This window comes from Ailuropoda melanoleuca, chromosome 1 (genome assembly GCF_002007445.2).
Source record: "Ailuropoda melanoleuca isolate Jingjing chromosome 1, ASM200744v2, whole genome shotgun sequence".
NCBI lineage: Eukaryota > Metazoa > Chordata > Mammalia > Carnivora > Ursidae > Ailuropoda > Ailuropoda melanoleuca.
The window spans coordinates 63,963,044-63,986,880 of record NC_048218.1 but is presented as its reverse complement, the minus strand read 5'-3'; the positions used below and the strand labels follow the sequence as shown (position 1 = coordinate 63,986,880).

The window sequence follows — 23,837 nt, the reverse complement described above, 5'->3', positions numbered from 1 at the left end:
GAGGCTTAGCTACTTTCTCCATGTCTCTTATTTTATTGCCTGATTCCCCACTAGGTGAACAGCAGAAAACCCTGGTATTCCCAGGGGACAGCAAGGCGCGGGAGAAGCTCAGAGACTCTGTTTTCCACTCCCATCTCAGCAGTTCCATTACATCAGGGAAGGCGGGGCCCTGGGGGGAAAGGGTGTGGCAGCTAAGAAGAGAGCAGATGCATTCATCTCCGGAGTATGGAAAATTTCACAGGAAAGCTCATGGAGGATCCGGAAGGGTCTCTAGGGAGTTATCTGTGCAGAGGGTCCTGTTAGTTAAAAAAAGTCATTTGGGGAACAAGGAATAAGCCCAACTTTCCCTTTGTCTACTGTGGAATTGGGGGAGTAGGAGAAGGAAGTGGCCAGGATTCAGTTAGGGGGTTGGGGAGTGGGTAGGGTTGTTCCCAATAGAGTCAGATGCCCCAGGCCTTAGAGGCAGAGACTAGTGTGGAGTGGGTTCTGAAGTATGGAGCTGAGTTGGAGAGAAATAAAGCAAGGAGGTACCACTGTGGGAGGTGTTTGTTTTGTTTTGCTTCATCACAGAAGTAAAGGAGAGTCTGTGGACTCAGTGCTTTGGCAGGAGGAGCATGGGCTTGGGCGTCAGAGAGGGACCTTGAACTGGGAAGTCAACCTCTGTGCACCGAGCTTCTTCATCTAATTCCCAATGAGAGACTGCTCTGAGGATTCGTCAGCTTACGTACAGTGACTGGCACATGGGTAGTAAGCAGGGCGTCTGTGTGTGCCGATGGTGGCACATGTAGGGAGCTGGGGAGGCAGCGGTGAGCCAGAGCGAGAGGAAAGCGCGAGGCAGCTGGGGGAGCCGCTCTGTTTGCATCTGATTTCCTCCGGGCTGGGCTGCGATGCACGGTCAGGGCTGCGGCTCCGGGCATGTCTGAGGGCTCAGCTGCAACCACTTCTGGTTGTGCTGGAAGCGTGTTTCACACCGGAGCCCCTGGGTCCAGATGGCCATTCAGCTGCTGGCCTCCGCAAATCCCCGACCCTTTGCGGCAGGGGCCAGATTGCCTGTCTTGTGCCGCTTGCACTGTGCCGGGAGGAAGCATGGGGCAGAGCCCAGCCCGGCTGCTTTGGAGGGGCCACAGGGCTTGAGGAATGCAGCAGGAGGTGGAAGTGTCAAGCGCGGGGCCTGAGGCAGGCATTTCCTGCCCTGGAACACACAAGTACCTTTCTTATACGCATGGATAGACAGAGACCTTGGGAGACAGTTACCTCAAAATAGAAACGCATGAACCAAACCAGCTGAATGCTTTGGTTTCTAATTTGCACTCACAGGGGCAGAGGGGAGGGGAGAGGAGAGGACTGTGTGCTTGCTTCACACAGGCTGCACCTGGGGGACTAGAGTGACATGTGTATGGGTTCCTTGTGCTGCTTTTTTATAGGATTTTCTTTACCCTGAAAGGAAATGGTATTTCCTTTCTCCCTTCTCTGCCTTCCCGGCACCCCTTAGAGATTCCCCCTACTTAGGGAAAACCCCAGCACTTACTGAGATAAGGAAAAGAGTAGAAAGGATCCACTGGGATCTACTTCAGCTTTTTGCATCTCTTGCCTCCCTCCCACCAGATCCTCCCCGCAAGGGCTGGTGTGCCAGCTAGAAGGTTCTTCAGTCTCCTTCCCTTTACCAGTAATTCTGTCCAGTGACCTCAGCATCTACATCCTTTTTGTTGTTGTTGCTTTCCTTTTTCCACTCTGAGCAGGCAGCCCTGAGCTTCCCTGGCAGCCCCTGCCTCACAGCCCCCTCGAAGTCCTTGGTGTCTGCATCTTCTATATTTGGCCTGTGACTGAAGGCCTTGTTGGCCTGGGACCTGAGGTTTCATCGCCTACTGATATCCATGTATCTACCTGCATCTTAGGTGAACCTGGGAATGGCAGGATGGTGCAATGTTTCCAAAACTGGGAAGTCAGGTATTACAGGCATACTTTCCTGGCTTGCATTGCCAGTTTCTTGCCAGATGACCAATTGGTCACTGCTCCCTTAACTCTGGCTCCTATGCAAGATAGATTAGAAACCGGCCTCTTAGCAAGGCCGCTGGGTAGAGAGAAGTGAAGTGGGAGGTGTGGGGCTTGTCCTGGCTGAGGGTCTGCATTTCTCCTTTTTCCCCTGCAGCCCTGGCCCGCCACCGCTACATGAAGCAGGCTCAGGCCCTAGGCCCTCAGGTGATGGAAAAACCACTATACTGGGGGGCGGACAGGAGCTCCCAGGTCTCATCTTATCCAATGAACCTGCTGCTGCCGCGAGGTAACCTTGCCAGAGATTTGGGGTGGGAGAGGGCAGAGGGCAAGGGTAGGTGCATGGGCTGCATTGGGGCCTTCGAGAGGAATATAGTGGGTATCTGTGGTTGTGGACGGGGACGGGATGGACGCAAAACGCAAGCTGATCAATGTGGCACTTTGGTGCCCTGGTTCTGAGGAGCATGTTTTGAGCCAGCAGTTCTGCATGTTCTTATCCTTGTTTCTATTTAGATTTGTCCCAGCGATCCAGCCTCCCACAGATGCCAATGACCCAGACCGCCGCTCACCCTCCCATCGCCAATGGTGTCTTAGAGTATTTGGAGAAAGAGCTGCGGAACCTCCACCCCGCGCAGCCTCTGCCGCCGGACCTCAAAGCCATATCTGGCCAAGCCTGCAGCATGTTGTCCTCCCTGGGCTCTGAGGTTGTGGAGCGCAGAATCATCCACCTGCCCCCGCTGATCAGAGACCTGCCGTCCTCACGGAGGACCAGCAACTCCTCCCGCCAGCAGTGGCGCAGCCCAGTTCCCCCCGGACCCTGGGATCTGAGGGAGGGGAGAAGGCAGCCCCATTACCCTGATTTCCACCAGGAGCTTCAGGACCGGGAGCCTAAAAGCTGGGCGTTGGAGGGACGGGAGCTGAACCAGCTCAGGAGGGGAAGGCACCACCGCTCCAGGCCACACGGGTCACCCACGCCCTGGTCAGACAGGGACAGCCTCAGTGACGGCCCCTCATCAAGTGAGGCCCGCTGGCGGCCCGACCGTCCCCCTGTCCGGAGCCGCTCCCCAGACCGACCACGCAGGGCCAGCCCCCGGGAGAATGCCCGGAGGCCCCCGAGGCGCAGGCACCGCAGCTACTCCCCTCCCTTGCCTTCCGGCCTCAGTTCCTGGAGCTCCGAGGAGGACGACAAGGAGAGGCAGCCTCGGAGCTGGGGAGCCCCGCACCGCCGCAGCTCCCACTCCTCACACTGGCCTGAGGAGAAGCCACCCAGCTACCGCTCACTGGATGTCATGCCAGGCAAGAATGGCAGGAGAGAAGGGAGTGTGGAGAGGCGCTCGGTGAGCCTGGGCATCCTGCCGAGGGTTGGGCATGGGCAGAGTGGGGCTGGGCCACAGCTGACACAGGCCACCCACATGCCACCGGTGAGGGTACCTCCTCCTTGAGCTTGTCCCGTGGGCGCGGTGAGACCTCTCGCCAGAGCTAGAAGGGGCCCAGTGCATGCAGAGCGTGGAGGAGGGCTGGATGCTTGATGCTTAAAAAGGGCCTTCTCATCCTCAGACACAAGACAGTCTCGTGAGGCAGGGTTCCCCCATTTCACAGATGAAGAAACGAGGCTCAGAATAACTGAGCGCCCGTGAGTAGTGGAGCTAAGACTTAAATGCAGGTTTCGTGGCTAAGGCTTTACTTCCTGTCATAGCTGCCTGCCTTTACTTAGCAAGCCTATTTCCATACCCCAGTTTAGACCGTGCAGCCTGACAGAGGACGTTTGTGCCACTTCTGGGGGCTGCAAGTCAGTGTGCAAGGCCCTGTATTCGAGGATGGGGCCCTGTGAGACCCCCAGAAAGAATCCTTTTTTTTTTTTTTAAGATTTTATTTATTTATTTGACAGAGAGACAGCCAGCGAGAGAGGGAACACAAGCAGGGGGGAGTAGGAGAGGAAGAAGCAGACTTCTAGCAGAGCAGGGAGCCGGATGGGGGGCTTGATCCCAGGACTCTGGGATCACGCTCTAGGCGGAAGGCAGACACAACCACTGAGCCACCCAGGCGCCCCTCCCCCCCCAAAGAATCCTTAAACTGATTTAAAACAAAAACAAAAACACCTCATATCCCAAATATGGGCCAAACTTTAGGGTTCTGGAACAGGCAAGGCACCAATGGGTGCCAGTCATAGCTTACTAGCCTAAAGGCGCACAAAGAGGGATCATGGCCTTATAAGCCTTAAATTTTTTTAAGGATGTGACTTAAAAAATCATTTCATAGTTGATATACTGAAACGATGGTATTCCCTTAATGTCACTTTGTGAAGTTATGCTGCCATGGCTCAAAAATATTCATGAACTGCCTTCAGAGTCAACTTAAATGAAAATTGATTTCTCTATGTGACCAAAATCCTTTTCTGTTTTGCTTCCTTTGAGATAAAGGGATATGTAGTAGGCTTTGAGGGAAGTTCCCAGAGTAGAGAATATTATAGGAAGAATTTTAGTCTCCCATACACTTCCAAAGATATTTGGAAGTGCAAGTTCTGCTGTGATTTGTTTAAAAAGCAATCACATGCATGAGTGTGCAAAGAAGCAGGCACCTTATGGGAGCTGTAGTGCTAGCCTTTCTAGAAAAGAGCCTTGGTGAGAGAGTAATTCATGAGGAAGGTAGCAAAGGCCTGCAGGCAGTTCTAAAATAATGGCAGTTCTCATAGACTCCCAGGAAAGACACAAAGACCAGTAACAATGAAACGTAGTAGTATCCTTACTAAGTGGTACCTAACTATGGACATTGATGCCGTATTCCATTTAACCCTCACAACACCCTGTGAGGTTTGTACTGTTATCTTCATTTTATAGTGGATACAACTCTTTCTTCCATGTTACCAATAGGAAAATTACATTCTGAAAGGACACCTGGAACCAGTTAAACCATGACAACTGCTGCTATTTTAGTCATAGAGTGACTAAACTGTCTCTTATCTTCATTTTAACAGAAAAAAAAAAAAAGAACTTGAAAGGCAGATTTTGGCTCCAAATCCAAACCCTATCTTTGAAGTTCTTCTTCATTTTCTTCTCTTTAAGTGAAATTATGTGGTTTCCTATAGGAGAGAGAAGGGTAAAAGGAACACCAGCTATGTTCCAGACATTGGGATAAGCCTTTTCCAAACCTTATTTATTTAATCTTTGCAACAACACGTGAGGCTCAGTGAGATTGGGTATCATGCTTGAAGTCACACAGCCAGTAGACAGTGAAGCCAGAGTTTGAGCACGGATAGCCCTCTGACTCTCCCTTTCAGTAACTTCGTGCGGCCTCATTCGAAAGAAACAAGAATCATTTGGGGCAATGATGTTTTCCTGCTATATTTCTTCCTGGTAACTTTGTTTCTTCCTCATTTTCTGCAAGTATTACAGCTTCCTTTATCATTAAGGTGTACACACCACTAATTCTACCACAAGCAAACCAAATTTTCTGTTGTAAAGTTGCTCATGAGATGCAAAGATTTCGCTCAAGATCATTTTGAAAGCCTTCATTGTTTTGGATTTCTCTGAGCTTATCTCCCAAAGAGTTAGTTACTTTATCACATTCAACTGTCTACTCATATTCTGAGTGACTACAGGCCCAGGGCCATGGCTGGCTTTAGAAAGTTGGTTTGTTTGAAGGGCACAGTGTTTTGTTTATAGTTTGAATTTTGAATGCCTTCAGTGAAGCAAAAGTCTCCAGGGCCAAAGTCTTACTCTGCTGCTCTCCTCGGTGGGTCTGGACGCTTGCCGCACACTTTGCTAATCTCTGAAGTCTTCAGAGCTTGGAGCTAATGTCAGAGATCATAATACAATTGGGCCACCAGATGGCAATCTTTGATTATGTATAATAAAGTTTCTGTTTGTTCCTTGAGTTAATAAATGTATCACTATTTTCTTAAGCTTTCAGCAGTTACAGCTTTACCATAACTTTTTATGAAATATTTATTAAAAATACTTTATTAAATATTCCGAGCTGTATGCTTAATCAAAAAACCTTTTGGCTTACATGGAACCTTCTGTCTGAAGAATAATGTTTAACAAGTAGATACCGAGGAACAAGGGCTTCCATCCAAAATAGGTAAGAACAATTCTCTGCACAGTGCACATGAGAAAATGGGAGTATGTTGAGGAATCTCCCATTTGACTACAGAATCAGGATTCCAGCAGAGACCTGACCTCAGGTCTGCTGGTTTTGTTTTCTTTTCTTTTGTTTTTTCACTCCATCGAAGGCCACAATCTCAGAAATGTAAGAAACTGTAATGTCAATTTTTAAACTCCTGTGGTTTCAGACTGGGTTACCCCTATGCTTCTGGCCTCCTTCAAACTGAATATCTTTCTTCCCAGTCTTGCCCTACGAGAAAGAGCTTCCCAAGGCATTTCTGGTTTGTTGCAAACTTGGCCTGCACCCACCTGTTCTAATACAAAAGAAAACTGCATTCCTTCCTCTCCAAGTTAAACTCAAACTTGCAGTAGAGAATCCAAGATTTTTTTTCATTTTTCTTGACTCAACAAAAAAAAATTTTTTTTGCTCAGTATTCTTAATCTTCTACTTTTAATACAATGCCTATTCCTTGATCATGTCTGGGTTTTTCTTCAGCAAGCCCTGCACAAGTTCCTTTTGTCCCCTTTCATTGCTTTCCCTTGTATCAGAGGATATTCATCCCATAGCATTTTGATTAGAAGCCACGCCCCCTAAAACTCACTTTCCTATAACATAATAAAAAATTATTTAAAAAAATAATAAAACTCACTTTCCTGATAAAATGGAAACACAACTTTTTTTTACAGTAACATGAATGTATATACACATGTATTTAATAGTATGTTTTGGGACAGATATCTTGTTTTGCCACTTCAAATAGGATATTAAAGGTCACAATCATGGACTACAGCTGTAGATATTCAAAACTTAGATAGAGATGATCCCCTACAATACGTAGTTAGAGAAATATCAGAAATGTAGACCTTGCCCTGATAGAATAAGTTGAAAAAGCCGAAAGATCAAGTGTACTAACTTCTGAAGAAAATTTACTGAGTTTGGTCAGAAAGAGGTAGCTAATGATCTTTGAAAAATAACTTGAGAGAAATACCAAGGTATGAAGCTCAACTTTTTAGAAAAGGGCTGAGAAGGAACAGTTCAGGAGAATATGAATAAGAAAAGAAGAACTGGGCCATGTCTTCATGAACAAATGGTAGGGAGATGCATCAGCTGATGAATGGACAGGGTACTTTATTTCAGTCTAAGGGAGACTTGAAGGTGTTAAAATCAGCAGGAGGCAAAGTGAATGAGACTGTAAGAAATTTTTAAACATTAAATGTAGTTGAGGGAGGCTCCAGGGAGGTATGAAAGAAGAGTAACCTAAGCCTGGGGAAGAGACTGGCTTCATGAGGAATCAAGAAGTATTTTTTAGATTCAGTTATGCTGTCCCAGCATCCACTACTCACCTAGAATTTGTACCAGAATCAAGTGCACCTTGTATGTTGTATGCATATACAATAGATCCCAGCTGACTGGATTCTTTTGTGTTCTATTCCCCAGGAGAGAGACAGCTCCCGTAGTGGAAGGAGTGTGGTCATTTAGTCACCGGGCACAGCACTACTTCTATGGCTATTTCTCAGCTTCCACATGTCATCAGCATCACCCAGATTTCCAGCTGACTTGGGAGGGATACTGCAAGTCCCTATCTAACAGTTTTGGCTTAGATTCTGAGAAGAAAATAGAAAAATATTAAAAACAAGAGTTTGAGGAATTGATGACTGTAGTGTTAGCCTTGGCTCACACTCTACACATTTAGAGTATCTGACTTGGAATAGACCCTAACTGGTACGTGATCCCTCAGGAACTTAGTAGCCTGAGTCTTCTGCTAGGTCACACGGCTCAGAACTATGGCCAGTCTCAAAGTGAGAACTCAGGAATCTTTAAGAAGAAATCAAACATGTTTCAGGTGCAGGAAATTTATTGAATACAGAAATTTCTGTGGGAACTTGTCTCTATCTCTATAGCATACGTCCATTTTAGGAGTCCACCTTGCTGCACTCTCGCCCAGTCCTGAGTGCTCCCGAGGGTCGAGTCAGAGATGGCACAGGAAATACTCCAGCAATGTGCTCTCTCGTGGACTATTTATGCAAGTGTAGAAAATCACTAAGAAGCAGTTTTGCACCAAATGTATTCCTGCCCCTTGTTTTCTTCTTGCTCTTTTTTTTTTTTTGCCTACATTTAATTTATATATCCTTATATATTATGTATCCAATTAAAATCAGTTTAAATGCTTCTTGGGAACAACACAGTATATAAATAAATTAGAAAGAAAATGTACTGGCCTAAGGAGTCTGTCCCAAATAAATATTTACTTTGGTGTACTTGACTGAACTGAGTTTTCTTCCCTACTAAAACTCAAAGAGCTCCAATTTGGATAGTTTGAAGTCACCTTTCTCCTGGCATCACTCAGCCTTGCAGAGTTGAGATTTCCCAAGCAGAAGCATCCAGCTAGGTTTGGCCACTCAGAGAACCCCAGGACGAGAGGGCTATGCTCTCTCTATAATTTTTCTACCACGCCCTCCCATTTCCCTAGTCCTTTTGGTGTTTTCACGAATCCATTTGTGCTTGATGTAGAGATGCTCCTTGAGCAGACTGGAAGGAGATGGTCTGAAAGGAAGGGTGTGTGTGTGTGTTCCTCAACAGTATCTTTATGTATATGGCCTTAAGCTCAATTTAGATCCTGTTGTGTTAACACATTCATTTTTTCCCCCCAGCTTCATTAATGACATCTGGAGAAAATAGGTTAAATGCATGCATCAGGCAAATATTTCTTTCAGATTTTTGATGTCTATAATGCAACTGGCTCTAAAATAGCAAAACAGAAACAAAAATAAAAAATTTTAACGGATAAAGAAGACATAAAACTCACTAGGTGAGGGTCCTCTGGTCTGGACAAGATGGCATAGACATTTTCCTTGCTCCTTCCCGCTAAGCATAACTTTATAAGCCCTGGAAATGGCACAAGAAACAGGCAAAGGAGAATTCTAAAGGATGCTAAGAAGAAAGCAAGGTGATTTGGGAACCCAGAGCATGAAGAATAACACAGAGGCAGGGTATCTTGAATCCCCCAACCAAAAAAAAAAGAGAGAGAGAGCCACCCAGAACTGGCATTTTCCAACTTCCCACCTAGCAAGCGAAGTTAATAGCTCATTCTTCCCCCTGGATTTCGTGGGAGTCCCTCTGACAACCTCAGGCAATGGGGACCGACTAAGGCCCTGCCAAAAATAACCAGGGGAAGTATGCTCCTTCCCTGCTGGGCCAGAGACTCTTACATGGAGAGATACTGTGGTGAGTAGGAAGAACCAGTAAGAGAGACTCTCGTAAAGCAAGTAACCCAGCTGAGAAAGCTCTTTCTTCCCAAGGGCCAGAGACTCTCATTCCCTGCTGAGATAGTAGGGCTGACTAGGGAACCAGGAGAAAGACCTGTCACAGCTAGCAGCTTGGGCCTGGAAACCACTTTGTCTCCCTGAAACTGAGACTCTCCTCCCTGGCCCAGATTAACTAGGGTAGTGGTGGGGGGGGGGCATCAAGAGAAAGATTTCTACACACCCCTCCCTCACCAAGAGATATCTGGCAACCCAGCCAGAGGAAATTCCTTCTATCCCCTCAGGCAGCACTGACAGAGACCAAAGTGAGCCCCATCAGCACCAAATACATCAAGTAGGCAAACATAACATCACAAAGTTTCTGAAAATTAAATTGCCATTGGCATTATGGCCTGCAAAAGTAGGCTAAAACTTGTATGTTGAACCTAATAGAATAACTTCCTGTAAAATAAAACATTAAAATAGAACCCAGAGTATCCTAACATAATAGACAAAATGATCAGAATACAAACCAAGAACCAAGAAAACCACAACCTGAATGAAAGACAAAATCACCTGATGCCAACCTGATGTGAATCAGATTTGGAATTATCTGATAAGAATTTGAAGGCAGACATTATAAAAATACTGTAACAATCAATAACAAATCATCTTAAAAAATAGAAAATTTCAAAAAATAAATAGAAGTTATGCAAAAAAGAAAAGGAAATTATAAAACTGAAAAACAGAACAGAAATTAAAAACTCACAGGGTGGGCTCAACAGTGGAGTGGAAATAAGAGGATAGAATCAGTGAACATGAGGACAGAACAATAGAATTCACTCAATTTGAACAATAAGAAATAAACAGGAAAAAATGAACAGAGTCTCAAGGACCTGTGAGACTATAACAAAATATCTAATATCATTGGAGTCCCAGAAAGTAGAGGAGAAAAGTGGGGGTGAATGAGTATTTGAAGAAATAATGGCTGGGAACTGCCTGTATTTGATGAAAGACACCAACCTAGAGATTGAATGAACCTAAAAGCTGAATGAACACAAACAGGATAAACCTAAAGGATCCATGGCAAGATATATCATAATTAAAGTTTTAAAAAAGAACAAAAACTCCTGAAAGCAGCCAGAGAGAAACAAGGCATTCTCTGCAGGGAAACACCAATTTAAGTGGATTTCTTATGTAAAACCACAAAGAAGGAAATGGCAAAATGTTTTTTAAGTGATGAAAGAAAAGAACTGTTAACCATAATTCTCTATCTGGAAAAGCTGTTTTTCAGGAATGAAGGGAAAATAAAGATGTTCATAGATGAGTGAAAGTCAAGATTCTGTGACTGGCAGACCTACCCTGAAAAGACTAAAGTTCTTCACACAGAAAGGAAATGATAAAAGAAGGAAACTTACAGCATCAGGAATCAATAAGAAACAATAGAAAGAACAGAAATCTGAGTCCATACAATAGACAATTCTTTTCCTTATGAGTTTTATAAATCATATTTGATGATTGAAACAAAAATTATACTACTAATACTCAAAACAATGATATTAAAGGTGGGAAAGGTAAAGACACCTAAATGGAAGTGAAGTTTCTAAACTTTATCTGAAGTGGTAAATGTTGATAGCAGTACATCATTTTAAGTAGCACCCACAGAAACCACTGTGAAAATTGTAGAAAGAGACAAACTCAAAAGTATTACTCAGCCATCAGAAAGGATGAATACCTTCCATTTGCATCGACATGGGTGGAACTGGAGGGGATTATATTAAGTGAAATAAGTCAAGCAGAGAAAGACAATTATCATATGGTTTCAATTATATGTGGAACATAAGGAATAGCATGGAGGACCATAGGGGAAAGGAGGGAAAACTGAATGGGAAGTAATCAGAGAGGGAGACAAACCTTGAAAGACTCTGGACTCCAGGAAACAAACTGAGGGATACAGAAAGGAGGGGAGTGATGGGTATTAAGGAGGGCACATGTTGTGATGAACACTGGGTGTTATACAAAACTAATAAACCATTGAACACTATATCAAAAACTAATGATGTGCTATATGTTGGCTAACTGAACATAACAATAAAAAATAAATAAAAGTTTAAGAAAAGGTGCTCTTTTAAAAATTTTATTTTATTATGTTATGTTAGTCACCATACAGTACATCATTAGTTTCTGATGTAGTTTCCATGATTCATTGTTTGCATATATCATCCAGTGCACCATGCAATACATGCCCTCCTTAATACCCATCACTGGCCTAGCCCATCCCTCCACCCCCCCTTCCCTCTGAAACCCTCAGTTTGTTTCCCAGAGTCCATAGACAAACCATGAAAAAATGTCTATAAATAAATCAAGATGGAATCCTAAAACACATTCAAGTAACCTGCAAAAAGGCAAGAAAGAGGAAAAGAAGCAACAAATAGCAGAGGAAACAAATAGAAAATAAATAATAAAATACTAAAGCAGTCACATATCGATATTTAGCTTAAATTTAAATGGTCTAAATACGCCAATCAAAACACTGGGATTGGCAGATTAAAAAAAAAAAACAACTATATCCTACATGTAAGCAATTCACTTGGAGCACTGATTTCAAATTCAGACACAGGTTGAAAATAAAAGGGAGGGAAAAGGTATATTACATACACATTAATAGTAAGAGCAGAAGTGGCAACATTAATATCTTATAAAGTAGACTTCAAAGCAAGGAAAATTATCAGAGAAAAGAGACATCATATAGTGATAAAAGGATCAATCTGCCCAGAAGATATATTATACTAAATGTCTGCCAACTAAACCACAGAGCCTCAAATACATGAAGCATAACTGATAAAGCTGAAATGAGAAAGAGAACGATCTCTGGTTAGGGTTGGGAACTTCAATGCCCCTCTCTTCCGGTAACCAATAGAACTACTAGGCATAGTCTTGAGGATACAGATCTGAATAACACAATCAATCAGCAGGATCTAACTAACATATATAAAACAGACCACCCAACAAGAACAGAATACATTTTTCTCAATTGCCTTTGGGACATTCACTAAATAGAAAAAGAAAACATAAAACATACCATAAACAAAACCTAGACAAATGTAAAAGAATTGAAATCATACAGAATGTGCACTCTGATTATAATGGAATCAAACTAGAAATCTATAACAAAGATAACAGGAAACTCTTGAAATACTTGGAAACTAAGCAAACACACTTCTAAATAATTACAGGAAAAAGGAAGTCTCAATGGGAATTTAAAAAATGAAATAATTAAATAAATTAAATAAAAATGAAAACAACATATCAAAATATGTAGGATCCAGCTAAATCAATATTGAGAGGGAAATTTATAGCACTAAATGTTTACATTTAAAATGAGGAAAGGTGTCATTTCTGTAACCTATGTTCTTAATTCAATAAGCTAGAAAAAGGAGCAAAACAAACCCAAAGTAAATGGAAGGTATGAACTAATAGAAGAACAGAAAATAAAACTGGAAATAGAAAACATTACCAAAAACTCAAGAAATAAGAAGTTTGTTCTTCAAAAATATCAATAAAATTGATAAACCTCCATTAAGACTGACAAAAAGAGAATACATATCATCAATATCAGGATGAAATAGGAAATATCATTTCAGATACTGCAGCTAGTATAAAGTAAATAAAAAGTATAAAATAAATAATAAACATAAATAATTATCATATAGTTATTAAGCAATAATTATAAATAAGTAGATAATAAGAGAGTGCTACATATAACTTTATGCTCATAAGTATAGTGGCTTAGAAGAAATGAAATAATTCCCTGAGAACCACAAACAGCCAAAATTCAACTAAGATGAAATAGATCATCCCAAAAGTTCTATAACCATTAGGGAAATTGGATTTTTTTGGCTTTAAGATTTTTTATATTCAATTTGTGCTACTTTCACATTGTGTCCAGTTTACTGATACAGATAAGTGACAACCATAGAAGTCTCAGTATCTGTCAACACAAATGAAGGAATAATGTTTGTTTCCAAGGCATTATAATGCTCCCATTAACTGGGTTAATGTAAAATTTTTTTAATGCTCAAATGCTTTAAATTTGTGTGTATGAGATAAGAAGAATGTCCACATCAAACTTCTTCTGTAACAGGGCTAAGCTGGCCGTATCTCCCATGGAATAACTCGATGCCCATGGATCAGACCGATTTTGAACTGCCCAGCAGTTACAACTTTCTGTTCTAGATAATTCAGATTCTCATCAAAATCTCCTCTTACAATATGAATATCACAGGCCAGCGTCTTGAGATAGTCATAACTGTCTTTGGTGCAAAGGTTTCCAGTACAGAGAATGTGCTGAATCTTTCCTGGCACCAGAAGTTTTTTTAGCTGACAAACTAATATGGAATATGCAGGTCTCCTAATACTAACACCAACTTCCTGTCACTGGGCTCCGCTCAATCACCACAAGTGCTGCAACCTCAGGAGATCGGATTTTAGAAATTTAGAAATCGGATTATAGAAAAGCTCTCTGAAATGACATCTCCAGACCCAGATAGTCTCACTGGAGAATTCTAGCAAAACTTTAAAAGTATAATTAACACTAACTTTACACAATCTCTTCCAGAAAATAGAAAAGGAAGAAATACTCTCTGCTCATTTAAGGAGGACAGTGCAAAGCCATGGCAAAAGTCATTACAAAAAAAGAAAACGATGAACAAACAACCCTCCTGAACTTAGATGCAAAATTCCTTAACAGAATATTACCAAATATTTTAATACATAAAAATAATTATACACCATGAACAAGTGGGAGTTGGTCCAGATACGTAAGCCTGGCTCCCAGCATAGTAAAAACAATCTTGAAAGACAAAATTGGAGGACTTATACCTTCCAATTTTAAAATGTACTATAGGGGCGCCTGGGTGGCACAGCGGTTAAGTGTCTGCCTTCGGCTCAGGGCGTGATCCTGGCGTTACGGGATCGAGCCCCACATCAGGCTCCTCCACTGGGAGCCTGCTTCTTCCTCTCCTGCTCCCCCTGCTTGTGTTCCCTCTCTCGCTGGCTGTCTCTATCTCTGTCAAATAAATAAAATCTTTAAAAAAAAATAAAAATAAAAAAATAAAATGTACTATAAAGCTATAGTAGTTAAGAGAGTGTGGTACTGGCATAATATAGACATATTGATCAGTGGAACAGAATTGAGAGTCCAGAAATAAATCTTTATGTTTATGGTAAATTGATTTTTTACAAAGCTGTTTAGACAATTCAGTGAGGGAAGGATTGTCTTTTCTACAAATGATGCTAGGTCATTTGGATAACCACATGTAAAAAGATGGATTTAGACCCGTCATACATATGCAAATAATTAACTCAAAATGGATAATAGTCTAAATGTAAGAGTTAAAACTGTAAAACGTTTAGAGAAAAAGATAGAAGAAAACCTTTGTGTCCTTGGATTAAGTAAAGAGTTCTTAGATATGACACCAATAGCATAATCCTTAAAAGAAAAAAAATTATAAATTGGACTTCATCAAAATTTAAGTTTTGCACTTCAAAAGACACCATTAAGGAAATAGAAATACAAATCAAAAACTTAGAGAATATATTCACAAATCCTTGATAAAAATACTTCTAATCATAATCTATAAAGAAATCTTACAACTCAATAAGACAACAAAATTTTTAAAAATAGACAAGATTTGAATAGAGATTTCACAGAAAGGAAAACATAAAGATGGCTAATAAGCACATGAAAAGATGTTCTATGTAATATTATTATCCTCAGGAAAATACAAATTAAAACCACAATGAGACACCACGCCATACCCACTAGAATGACAATAATAAAAGAGACAGACAATAATAAGTGATAGCATAGATGTGGAGAAATGGAAATCTTCATAGTTGCTGATGGAAATGTGAAATAATGTGGCTGCTTTGAAAGCCTTTTGGCAATTAAAAAATGTATACTAGACATAAATTTACCATACAACCCAAAAATTCCACTCCCTGTTATTACCCAAGAGAAATTATCTACATTAAAACATATATGAATGTTCATAGAAGCCTTATTTATAATAACAGAAAAAGTAGAAAAAAATCCAAATTTCCATCACTGGTGAACAGCTGAACAAAATGTGGTATAGCCATACAATGGAATTCTATTCAGTAATAAAGAAAAACAAATTACTGATACATACTACAATATGGATGAACTTCAAAAATATTATGCTAAGTGAAAGAAGCCAGATACGAAAGACCACATATCATATGATTCTATTTATATGAGATGTCCAGAAAAAGCAAATCTATAGAGACAGTAAGTCAGTCAGTGGTTGCTTAGGACTGGGATTGGAACAGGAATTGACTGCAAATGGACTAGAGGCTTCTTTCTGGGGTGACAGAAATGTTCTAAAATTGGATTATGGTGATGGTTGCACAACTTTGTAAACTTCACTAAAAATCGTGAAACTGTATGCTTATAATGGGTGAAATCTATGATATGTAGTATACCTTAATAAAAATCTTAAGTATAGTAGGTCAAACATCATTACAAAGTGTGTTCTCTGATATATAATGAGTGATAGCAATCCTTTTAAAATGTGTTCATATGAATGTTAGTTTTAATTTAAAATTTTTTCCTTTTCTAACAGAAAAAGGGAAATTGAAGCAAAACTGGAAGAATTGTTAAACTTCAAATATTTCACCTGAAGAGATTTTATTTTTGAAAAGAGCCCTCCTGGATTATGAAAAAGGACAAAGGAAAATGTTGAGCCATTGTGAGTCATTGTGCTTTAAAACCCTAGGTTTCAAATGCTAGCCACTCTCACATTCCCTGTAATCTCTGCTCACCTCTTGATTTAGTTTTGTTGTCAAAGCAAACAAAGTTCCCAGTTATATTTATTTTTAAAAATGCAAAAAAGATATAATTTTTATTTAAGGTTATTTTTCGGATACAAAGATATAGGCATCTTAAAAATCAAAAGCAATTCTGGTCTCAATTCTGTTGAGTAAAATGCCATGCTTTTTGGGGGGTAATTTCATGGAGGACAGAGTTCATTTTAAGTTCAGCTACATCAAGATAGGAACTAGACAGGCCCTCCTCCCTCCCCCCCCCACCCTCGAGCACTCTCTCTAATAAATAAAATCTTTAAAAAAAAAAAAGGAACCTCAAATTTACATATTTTATTTCTTATAGATGAGATATATTAGTTTGTTCACATAAATGTATATTTTATCAGTTATAACATATATTTTACATCCTGATGTGGAAAAGACTGAGGACGGTCTGTGGGGATATTTTTTCTCTTCTCTGTAGATCAATGGCTCTTAAAATATGGTCCTGGATCAGCAGCATCAATATCACATGGGAACTTGTTAAAATGCAAATTATCAGACCCCATTTTTTGGCTATTGAATTAGGAACTTTGGGTATAGAGTCTAGGAATGTTTTAACAAAGCATCTAGATATTTCTCACGCATACTAAAGTTTGAGAACTGACTAAATATTTATTTTTTTCTGCCTGAATACTTGAAGATATCTTACCTTGAAATTCAATGACCTAATCCACTAATCCAGGATATTTTAGAATTGAGAGCTCTCTGTCCAAATTTCCTGAATTCCTTTCAGTGTGCAGTCTGGCTGGTCAAGGAAGCAAAGCAAACAAATTAGTCACTTGGCTGCTATGACTGAATAACTATACATCTCAGGATAGTTTTAATTTATGCCTATTGTGCCAGTGTGCTTATTACTAGTGCCTCCTTTCACTTTCAAGACTGTCCTAGTTTGGATGATAGATTATATGGTTACCCTATTTATGACCAGTGAGCCCAGTGGTTTACAAAATATCTATCATCAAGATGTGGCATGGACTCTGTGGAAGCTCTGAGAGAAAATTCAGCATAGAGATCTATAGGGTTTTGGAGCAAAATCATGCCTGTTTTGAATAGAAATTATCCTCATTTTGAGATATAGCTCTTGGCTTGCTGTTGGGCTGTGGTAGAAACTGAACACCCATTTGACTGTGGAACACCAGTTGCCCCACATGAATTGAGTGTTTTATCTACCAAGCCATAGAAGCAGCCATGTCCAGCAATACCCCTTTATCATGTGGTATATTTGGGACTGGGCTTGAGCAAGTGTAAATTGGATGAGCAGGTCGCTCTTAATCGTGGTGTGCCTATTCCCATTGCACTGCCATCCTGCTCTCATTCTTGGCTTAAGCCACAGGCAATGCTCTCTATGGCCAGAAAAAATCTGAGCCTATTTTGTAGATGGTTTTGCATGACAGTTGGTGATGACTTCTGCAATGCAGCTGCCCCACCAAGTTTGTGGCCCTGCAGTAAAAGGAAAGGTAATTCCATCCACTGGGCAGAATCCTAAACATGACATTTCATTGCCCATTTTGCCCAAAGGAAAGTTGGCCTATGCAGCAGCTCTATAGTAATATATGGATAGAGACTAATGATTTGGCAGCATAGTCAGGGACATGAATGGAATGATAAGAGAATTGATAACAAGTTGGTCTGGAGAAAAAGCTATGTGGAGGGATCTCTCAGAATGAATTCAGAGTATTAGCATGTTTGTGTCCTGTATAAATGTTCACCAAAGGGCCTTTACTCCATAGAGTTTTCTTTACCTAGGTAAACGTGATGACCTTCCTATTTCAGCACTAGGGTCCCTATGATCAATTATTTAATTCCAAATATCCCTGTGAGTCAAACCATTATGATTGCCCCGCCAGCTCCTCTGTCTACTAAAGTAACTGGCCCAAGTTGTTTCTGATAATTTGGTGCTACTTAGTAGTCTCTGCCACCCTGATACATCATATTCCTTACTGAAATCATAGAACCCATTTCAATATCAGCATTTGCCACCTTCGCCTCTGACCTACAGAAGACAGCCACTATGGTGCTTTTCAAATGCCTTGGTGCTACCTTCATTAATTCATTTCTCAATGTTATTGTGACAGCCCTGTCTTCAGGGCTGGGATGGCTGGGTAGGTAGTACATGACAGATCCACTCTAACGTTCTTATTTCCCTAAATCTTTTTTTTTTCTTTGAAAGATTCACTCATTTACCTCAGAGATAGAAACACAAAAATAGAGAGAGAGAGGACGAGAGCGCATGAGAGAGGGGTCAATGAAGAGGGAGAGAAGCTCCGGCAGAGTTCCCACTGCCAGGGAACCTGACACAGAGCTCAATCCCACGACCCTGAGACAATGACCTGAGCTGAAACCAAGAGTCAGTTGCCCAACTGACTAAGCCACCCACGTGCCCCACTCTCTAAATCTTGTTATTCCTTCCTCTACAGAGGATTTCTGGCATCTCAACTCAGCATAAGCCAGAAATGAATTCAATTTTCAGCCTACCAAAAACAAAATGAGAAATAATTAGAACTCTGACAACTGTGTGTGATAGCACATTGAATCCAGAGTCTCTGGTAAGTGCACCTGTATAATAATTTCAGCCTAACTGAAATTTATTTTCCTCCACCCCTGATGCAGTACCCTCATAATTCAGTTCCATGTATTTTCCACCATATTTCCATGTATTTTGCTAATAAACATTAGTGCAGTTTTGTAACTTTTTTTTTGCCATGCAGGACTCTTGCTTCTGATTTGACTTGGTAATTCCCCGGGTTTCTTTTTGTGTCTTACATATCTTGTAGGGGGTTGGAGAAGACTATAGCTGAAACTACCAACAGGTGCAGCCAAAAATGTACTCCATAATGACTGCCCCCCTCACCAAAGAACTGGAAAAAGAGCAGTGTATCAGTACATGAGACATTTTGACAATACCCACCCTACTCCAGCCGAATGCCAATGGAAAAACTGTCTCCTCCACTACCTATGGAACTGAGTGTCCACGGAACTGAGCAGGAAGTTGAACTTTCATTCCTCAACCAATGACAACTTGAATGAAAAAAAAGACAATTAGCAGATATCAGTGGGATGACTCAGATGTTGGAATTATCTGACAAGGACTGTAAAGCAGCAATCATAAAAATGTTTCGGCTAGCAATTATGCTCTTGAGACAAATAAAAAACTAGAAAGTCTTAGCAAATAAATAAAGCTATGAAGAAAGAACCAAAGAGAAATTGTAAAACTGAAAACTATAATAAATGAAAGAAAACTGAATGGATGTGCTCAATAGTAGATTAGAGATGACAGAGGAAAGAAGATTAATAAAGGAACAGATTAATAGAAGCTATCCAATCTGAATAACAACAAATGAACAGAGCATCAGGGGCCTGTGGCATAATAACAAAATATCCAACATTCATGCCACCAGAGTCCCAAAACACAAGAGAAAGAGAATGAGACTGGAAAACTATTCAAAGAAATATTCAAAGGCTGTAATATTTCCAAATTTGGTGAAAGAAATAAACCTACAGATTCAAGAAGGTTAGAAACCACAAAAAGAAGAAACCAAAAGGAAAAAAATCCAAGACACAGCACATCAGAATCAAACATCAAAAAAACCCAGAAATGAATAAAAATCTTAAAAGCAGTTACAGAGAAATTATGCACTGTCTATGATAGAAAAATGGCTCAGATGGCAGCAATATTTTTTGATGTATTAAACAATTTATTGACTATACAAAGTGATTCTGCCCAGGACAATCCACAAGTCCTGGACAGCAAATATTTATCTGAAACTATGGAGGCCAAAAGGAACTGGCACAACAGTTTCCAAGTGCTGAAAGAGAAGAACTGTTAACACTATTTCTATATGCAGGAAAAATATACTTCAGGAATAAAAGTAAAATAAAGACATTCTCAAAAGAAGAAAAACTAAGAATATTTGTCACCAGCAGACCTACCAGTAAGAATGGCTAAAGGAAGTTTTCTAAACAGAAAAGAAATGATAACAGAATGAGGCTTGAGAATTCAGGAAAGAACAATGGAATGGGCTTTCTGAAGCGCCCTATGGCTTTCTTGTTCCCCAGCTCTCCTTTAAAAATATTTCACTGGTCTCTTGCTGCCTCAACCTATAGTGTGGCCCTAGGCAGCTGCGATGCTGATCTTGACCATATTGCTGCTGGTTGATGTTCTTTTCAGCAACGCCAAGGCATAGAGCTTTTCTGAAGTGCTCCAAGTCAGGTCAGTTTCCTTCAGCAGCTGCTCTTACCACAGAAAGGAAAAAGAATGTCAAAAGCAGTATGCTACCTCCATACTGTTTTCAAGAGTGGCTGTACTAGCTTGCATTCTCATCACTATAAGAGGGTTCCCCTTTCTCTGCCTCCTTGCCAACAAGTATTGTTTCCTGTGTTGTTAATTTTAGCCATTCTGACTGGTGTGAGATGATATCTCTCTGAAGTTTTGGTTTGTATTTTTCTTTTTTTTTTTTTAAGATTTTATTTATTTACTTGACAGAGAGAGAGAGAGACAGCCAGTGAGAGAGGGAACACAAGCAGGGGGAGTGGGAGAGGAAGAAGCAGGTTCCCAGCAGAGGAGCCTGATGTGGGGCTTGATCCCAGAACGCCAGGATCACGCCCTGAGCCAAAGGCAGACACTCAACGACTGAGCCACCCAGGCGCCCCTGATTTGTATTTTTCTGATGGTGAGTGATGTTGAGTATCTTTTCATGTATCTGTTGGCCATCTGTATGTCTTCTTTGGAGAAATATCTGTTCATGTCTTCTGCCCATTTTTATTGGGATTATTTGTGGTTTTGGGGGGTGTAGAGTTTTATAAATTCTTCATATATTTTGGATACTAACCCTTTATCAGCTATGCCATTTGCAAATATCTTCTCCTATTCCATAGGTTACTGTTTAGTTTTGTTGACTGCTTCCTTTGCCATGCAGAAGCTTTTTATTTTGATGAAGTCCCTATAGTTTATTTTTGCTTTTGTTTCCCTTGCCTCAGGAGACCTAGCTAGAAAAAATTGCTATGGCTGATGCCAGAGAAATTACTGCCTGTGCTCTTTTCTAGGATTTTTATAGTTTTAGGTGCCACATTTAGGTCTTCAATTCATTTTGAACTTATTTTTGTGTATGGTGTGTATTTTGTGTGTTACTAAAGTCATGTAGTTTCATTCTTTTGCATGTTGCTGTCCAGTTTTCCCAACACCATTTGCTGAAAAGACTGTCTTTTTCCCATTGGATTTTCTTTCCTACTTTGTTGAAGATTCGTTGACCATATAATTGTTTTTTCTGGATTTTCTATTCTGTTCCATTGATCTGCATATCTATTTTTGTGTCAGTACCATACTGTTTTGATTACTACATCTTTGTAATATAATTTGAAGTCCAAACTCATACTCCTCTTGAACTCTAATATTGGAAAACACCAGTACTAGTCCTTGAACCTCTCACTTCCTGGGATATCTCATCAAATCTCATGCCTTTAAATACCATTTATATAATGATGACTCTCAAGTTTAGATTTCTAGCTCCAGCTTCTTAACTAAGCTTCAGACCCATGAAACTGCCAGCTCAACATCTCCAATTGGACACCAAATCAGCATCTGAAGTGCAACATACACAAAACAAAATTCTTAGTTACTTTACAGCCCACACTTACTCTTAATCCTAGTTTTCCTACTCCCCTTAAATTTTACCATCATTCATTCTCATTCCTCAAGACCCCAAAGCTAAGAGTCAACATTGATTTCTTTCTTTTAAACCATATATACAAACCATACTCAAATTGTGTCAGTCCTACCTAAAGTTAAATTCCACGTCAAACCATTTCTTCCTACTTCCACTCCTACTTACCTTGTCCAAGTAACAATTGCTTTTTGCCTGGACTATTACAAAAGTGTTCTAATTGGAATCTTTGCTTCCACTCCTTCCTACATACAGACAGCAGCCAGAGTTACCCTAAATATAGAATCAGATTATGTCATTCCCATGTTCTAAATTTCCAATGGTTTCACATCTCACTTAGAATAACATCAAAATGTCTTGCCATGGTTACAAAGCCCATATCGTCTGGTCCCTAGCTTCTGCTAACTGCATCCTTTACCGCTTTACACCTTATTGCAGCCCTGTAATACTGTCCTTCTTGTTTTTCCTTAATATTCCCCCACCGTCCTCAAGGCCTCTGTACTTTCTAGGATCCTGATATTCAGTGAAGATAAGTAAGGTAACCCACACAGGTATAGTAGATTATTCATTTTCATTTTTCTAATACCTAATTTGGTGAATGGTACTTGATGGAACTCAAAGATATATCTGGATAAGCAATAGCTTTCTTAAAACCTGGAGATTTTAGCCAGCTGTCTGGTTGGGATCTAAGCCTATATTATGGTATAGTTGCCAAAACATCTAATGTTACCTAAGGCTGTATTTATAGAAGTATATTGTTTAGAGAAAGGCAGGTCTTAGTTCTTCTAGTCAGACTACTTCTGGAAGTGTGTTTGGCTCTAGGTATCACATATTAAGAGGGATTCTGAGCCACTGTTACATTTTTTAAATTTTTTATTTAAATTCAATTTAGTTAACGTGTATTGTATTATTAGTTTCAGGGGTAGAATTTGGTAATTCATCAGTTGCATGCATATAACACCCAGTGCTCATTACATCAAGTGCCCTACTTAATGCCCATCATCCAATTCCCCATCCCTCCCCTATCTCCCCTCAAGCAACCCTCAGTTTGTTTCCTAGAGTTAAAAGTCTTTTATGGTTTGATTCCCTCTCTATTTTCATCTTATTTTATTTTTCCTTCCTTTCCCTTATGTTCATCTGTTTTGTTTCTTAAATTCCACATATGAGTGAAATCGTATGGTATTTGTCTTTCTCTGACTGATTTATTTTGCTTAGCATGATACCCCCTAGTTCCATCCATGTTGTTGCAAATGGCAAGATTTCATTCTTTTTGATGGCTATGTAATATTCCATTGTATGTATATACCACATCTTCTTTATCCATTCATCTGTCAATGGACATCTGGGCTCTTTCCATAGTTTGGCTATTGTGGACATTGCTGCTATAAACATTGGGGTGCAGGTGCCCCTTCAAATCACTGTTTGTACCCTTTGGATAAATACCTAGTAGTGCAATTGCTGGGTGGTAGGATATTTAACTTTTTGAGGAACCTCCATACCATTTTCCTGAGTGGCTAATATAGTTTTCAGAAGAGGTAAAACAGTGTTAAAAGGTGCTATGTGAAGGCCCATTAAATGAACTGAGAATCTTAAACTTGGTGTATATCCACTTGATGACTGAGGAGACATAAAAGCTCTCCCCAAATAGCAAAAAGTCGGCCACATGAGAGGGGGTTATGCTTATTCTTGTTAGCTATGAAGGAGAGAACCAAGGGTAGGAGGTTTCAGAGAGGAAGATTTTAGTTCAGAATAGGGAAGAACTGCCTACCACAGTTTTTCCCAAACCAATGTTCTGCAGAATACTTTGCCATTTTAGGCTAAACAAAGTGTCTTGTGTCTTTACTGCAGGATTTCTCAGAATCTTTACTATGGAAGAGGATATAATATGCCTCATTCCAAAAACTTATTTGTGCATAGAAACTTTTATTCACAGAGCACTATTAACTTC

At 40.4% G+C, this 23,837-nt stretch overlaps 1 protein-coding gene and 1 pseudogene across 6 annotated transcripts in view; one reads left to right on the top strand and one right to left on the bottom strand.

Moving 5' to 3' along the window:
• Window positions 1-8,640, top strand: part of ILDR1 (immunoglobulin like domain containing receptor 1) — a 28,705-nt gene extending 20,065 nt beyond the window's left edge. For 2 of the 6 annotated variants that reach the window (XM_019807948.2, XM_002927232.4), the window contains 3 exons: window positions 2,150-2,281; window positions 2,506-3,329; window positions 7,534-8,640. In XM_019807948.2, the coding sequence (XP_019663507.1) occupies window positions 2,150-2,281; window positions 2,506-3,329; window positions 7,534-7,575 (998 nt within the window). In that variant the 3' untranslated portion in view covers window positions 7,576-8,640. Of the gene's footprint in view, window positions 1-2,149; window positions 2,282-2,505; window positions 3,906-7,533 lie in introns of those variants that run through there. The other 4 variants (XM_019807947.2, XM_019807946.2, XM_034659370.1 and 1 more) reach the window with 3 other exon arrangements.
• Window positions 8,641-13,240: 4,600 nt separating this feature from the next.
• LOC100464107 lies at window positions 13,241-22,268 on the bottom strand (annotated as a pseudogene).
• Window positions 22,269-23,837: the final 1,569 nt, after the last annotated feature.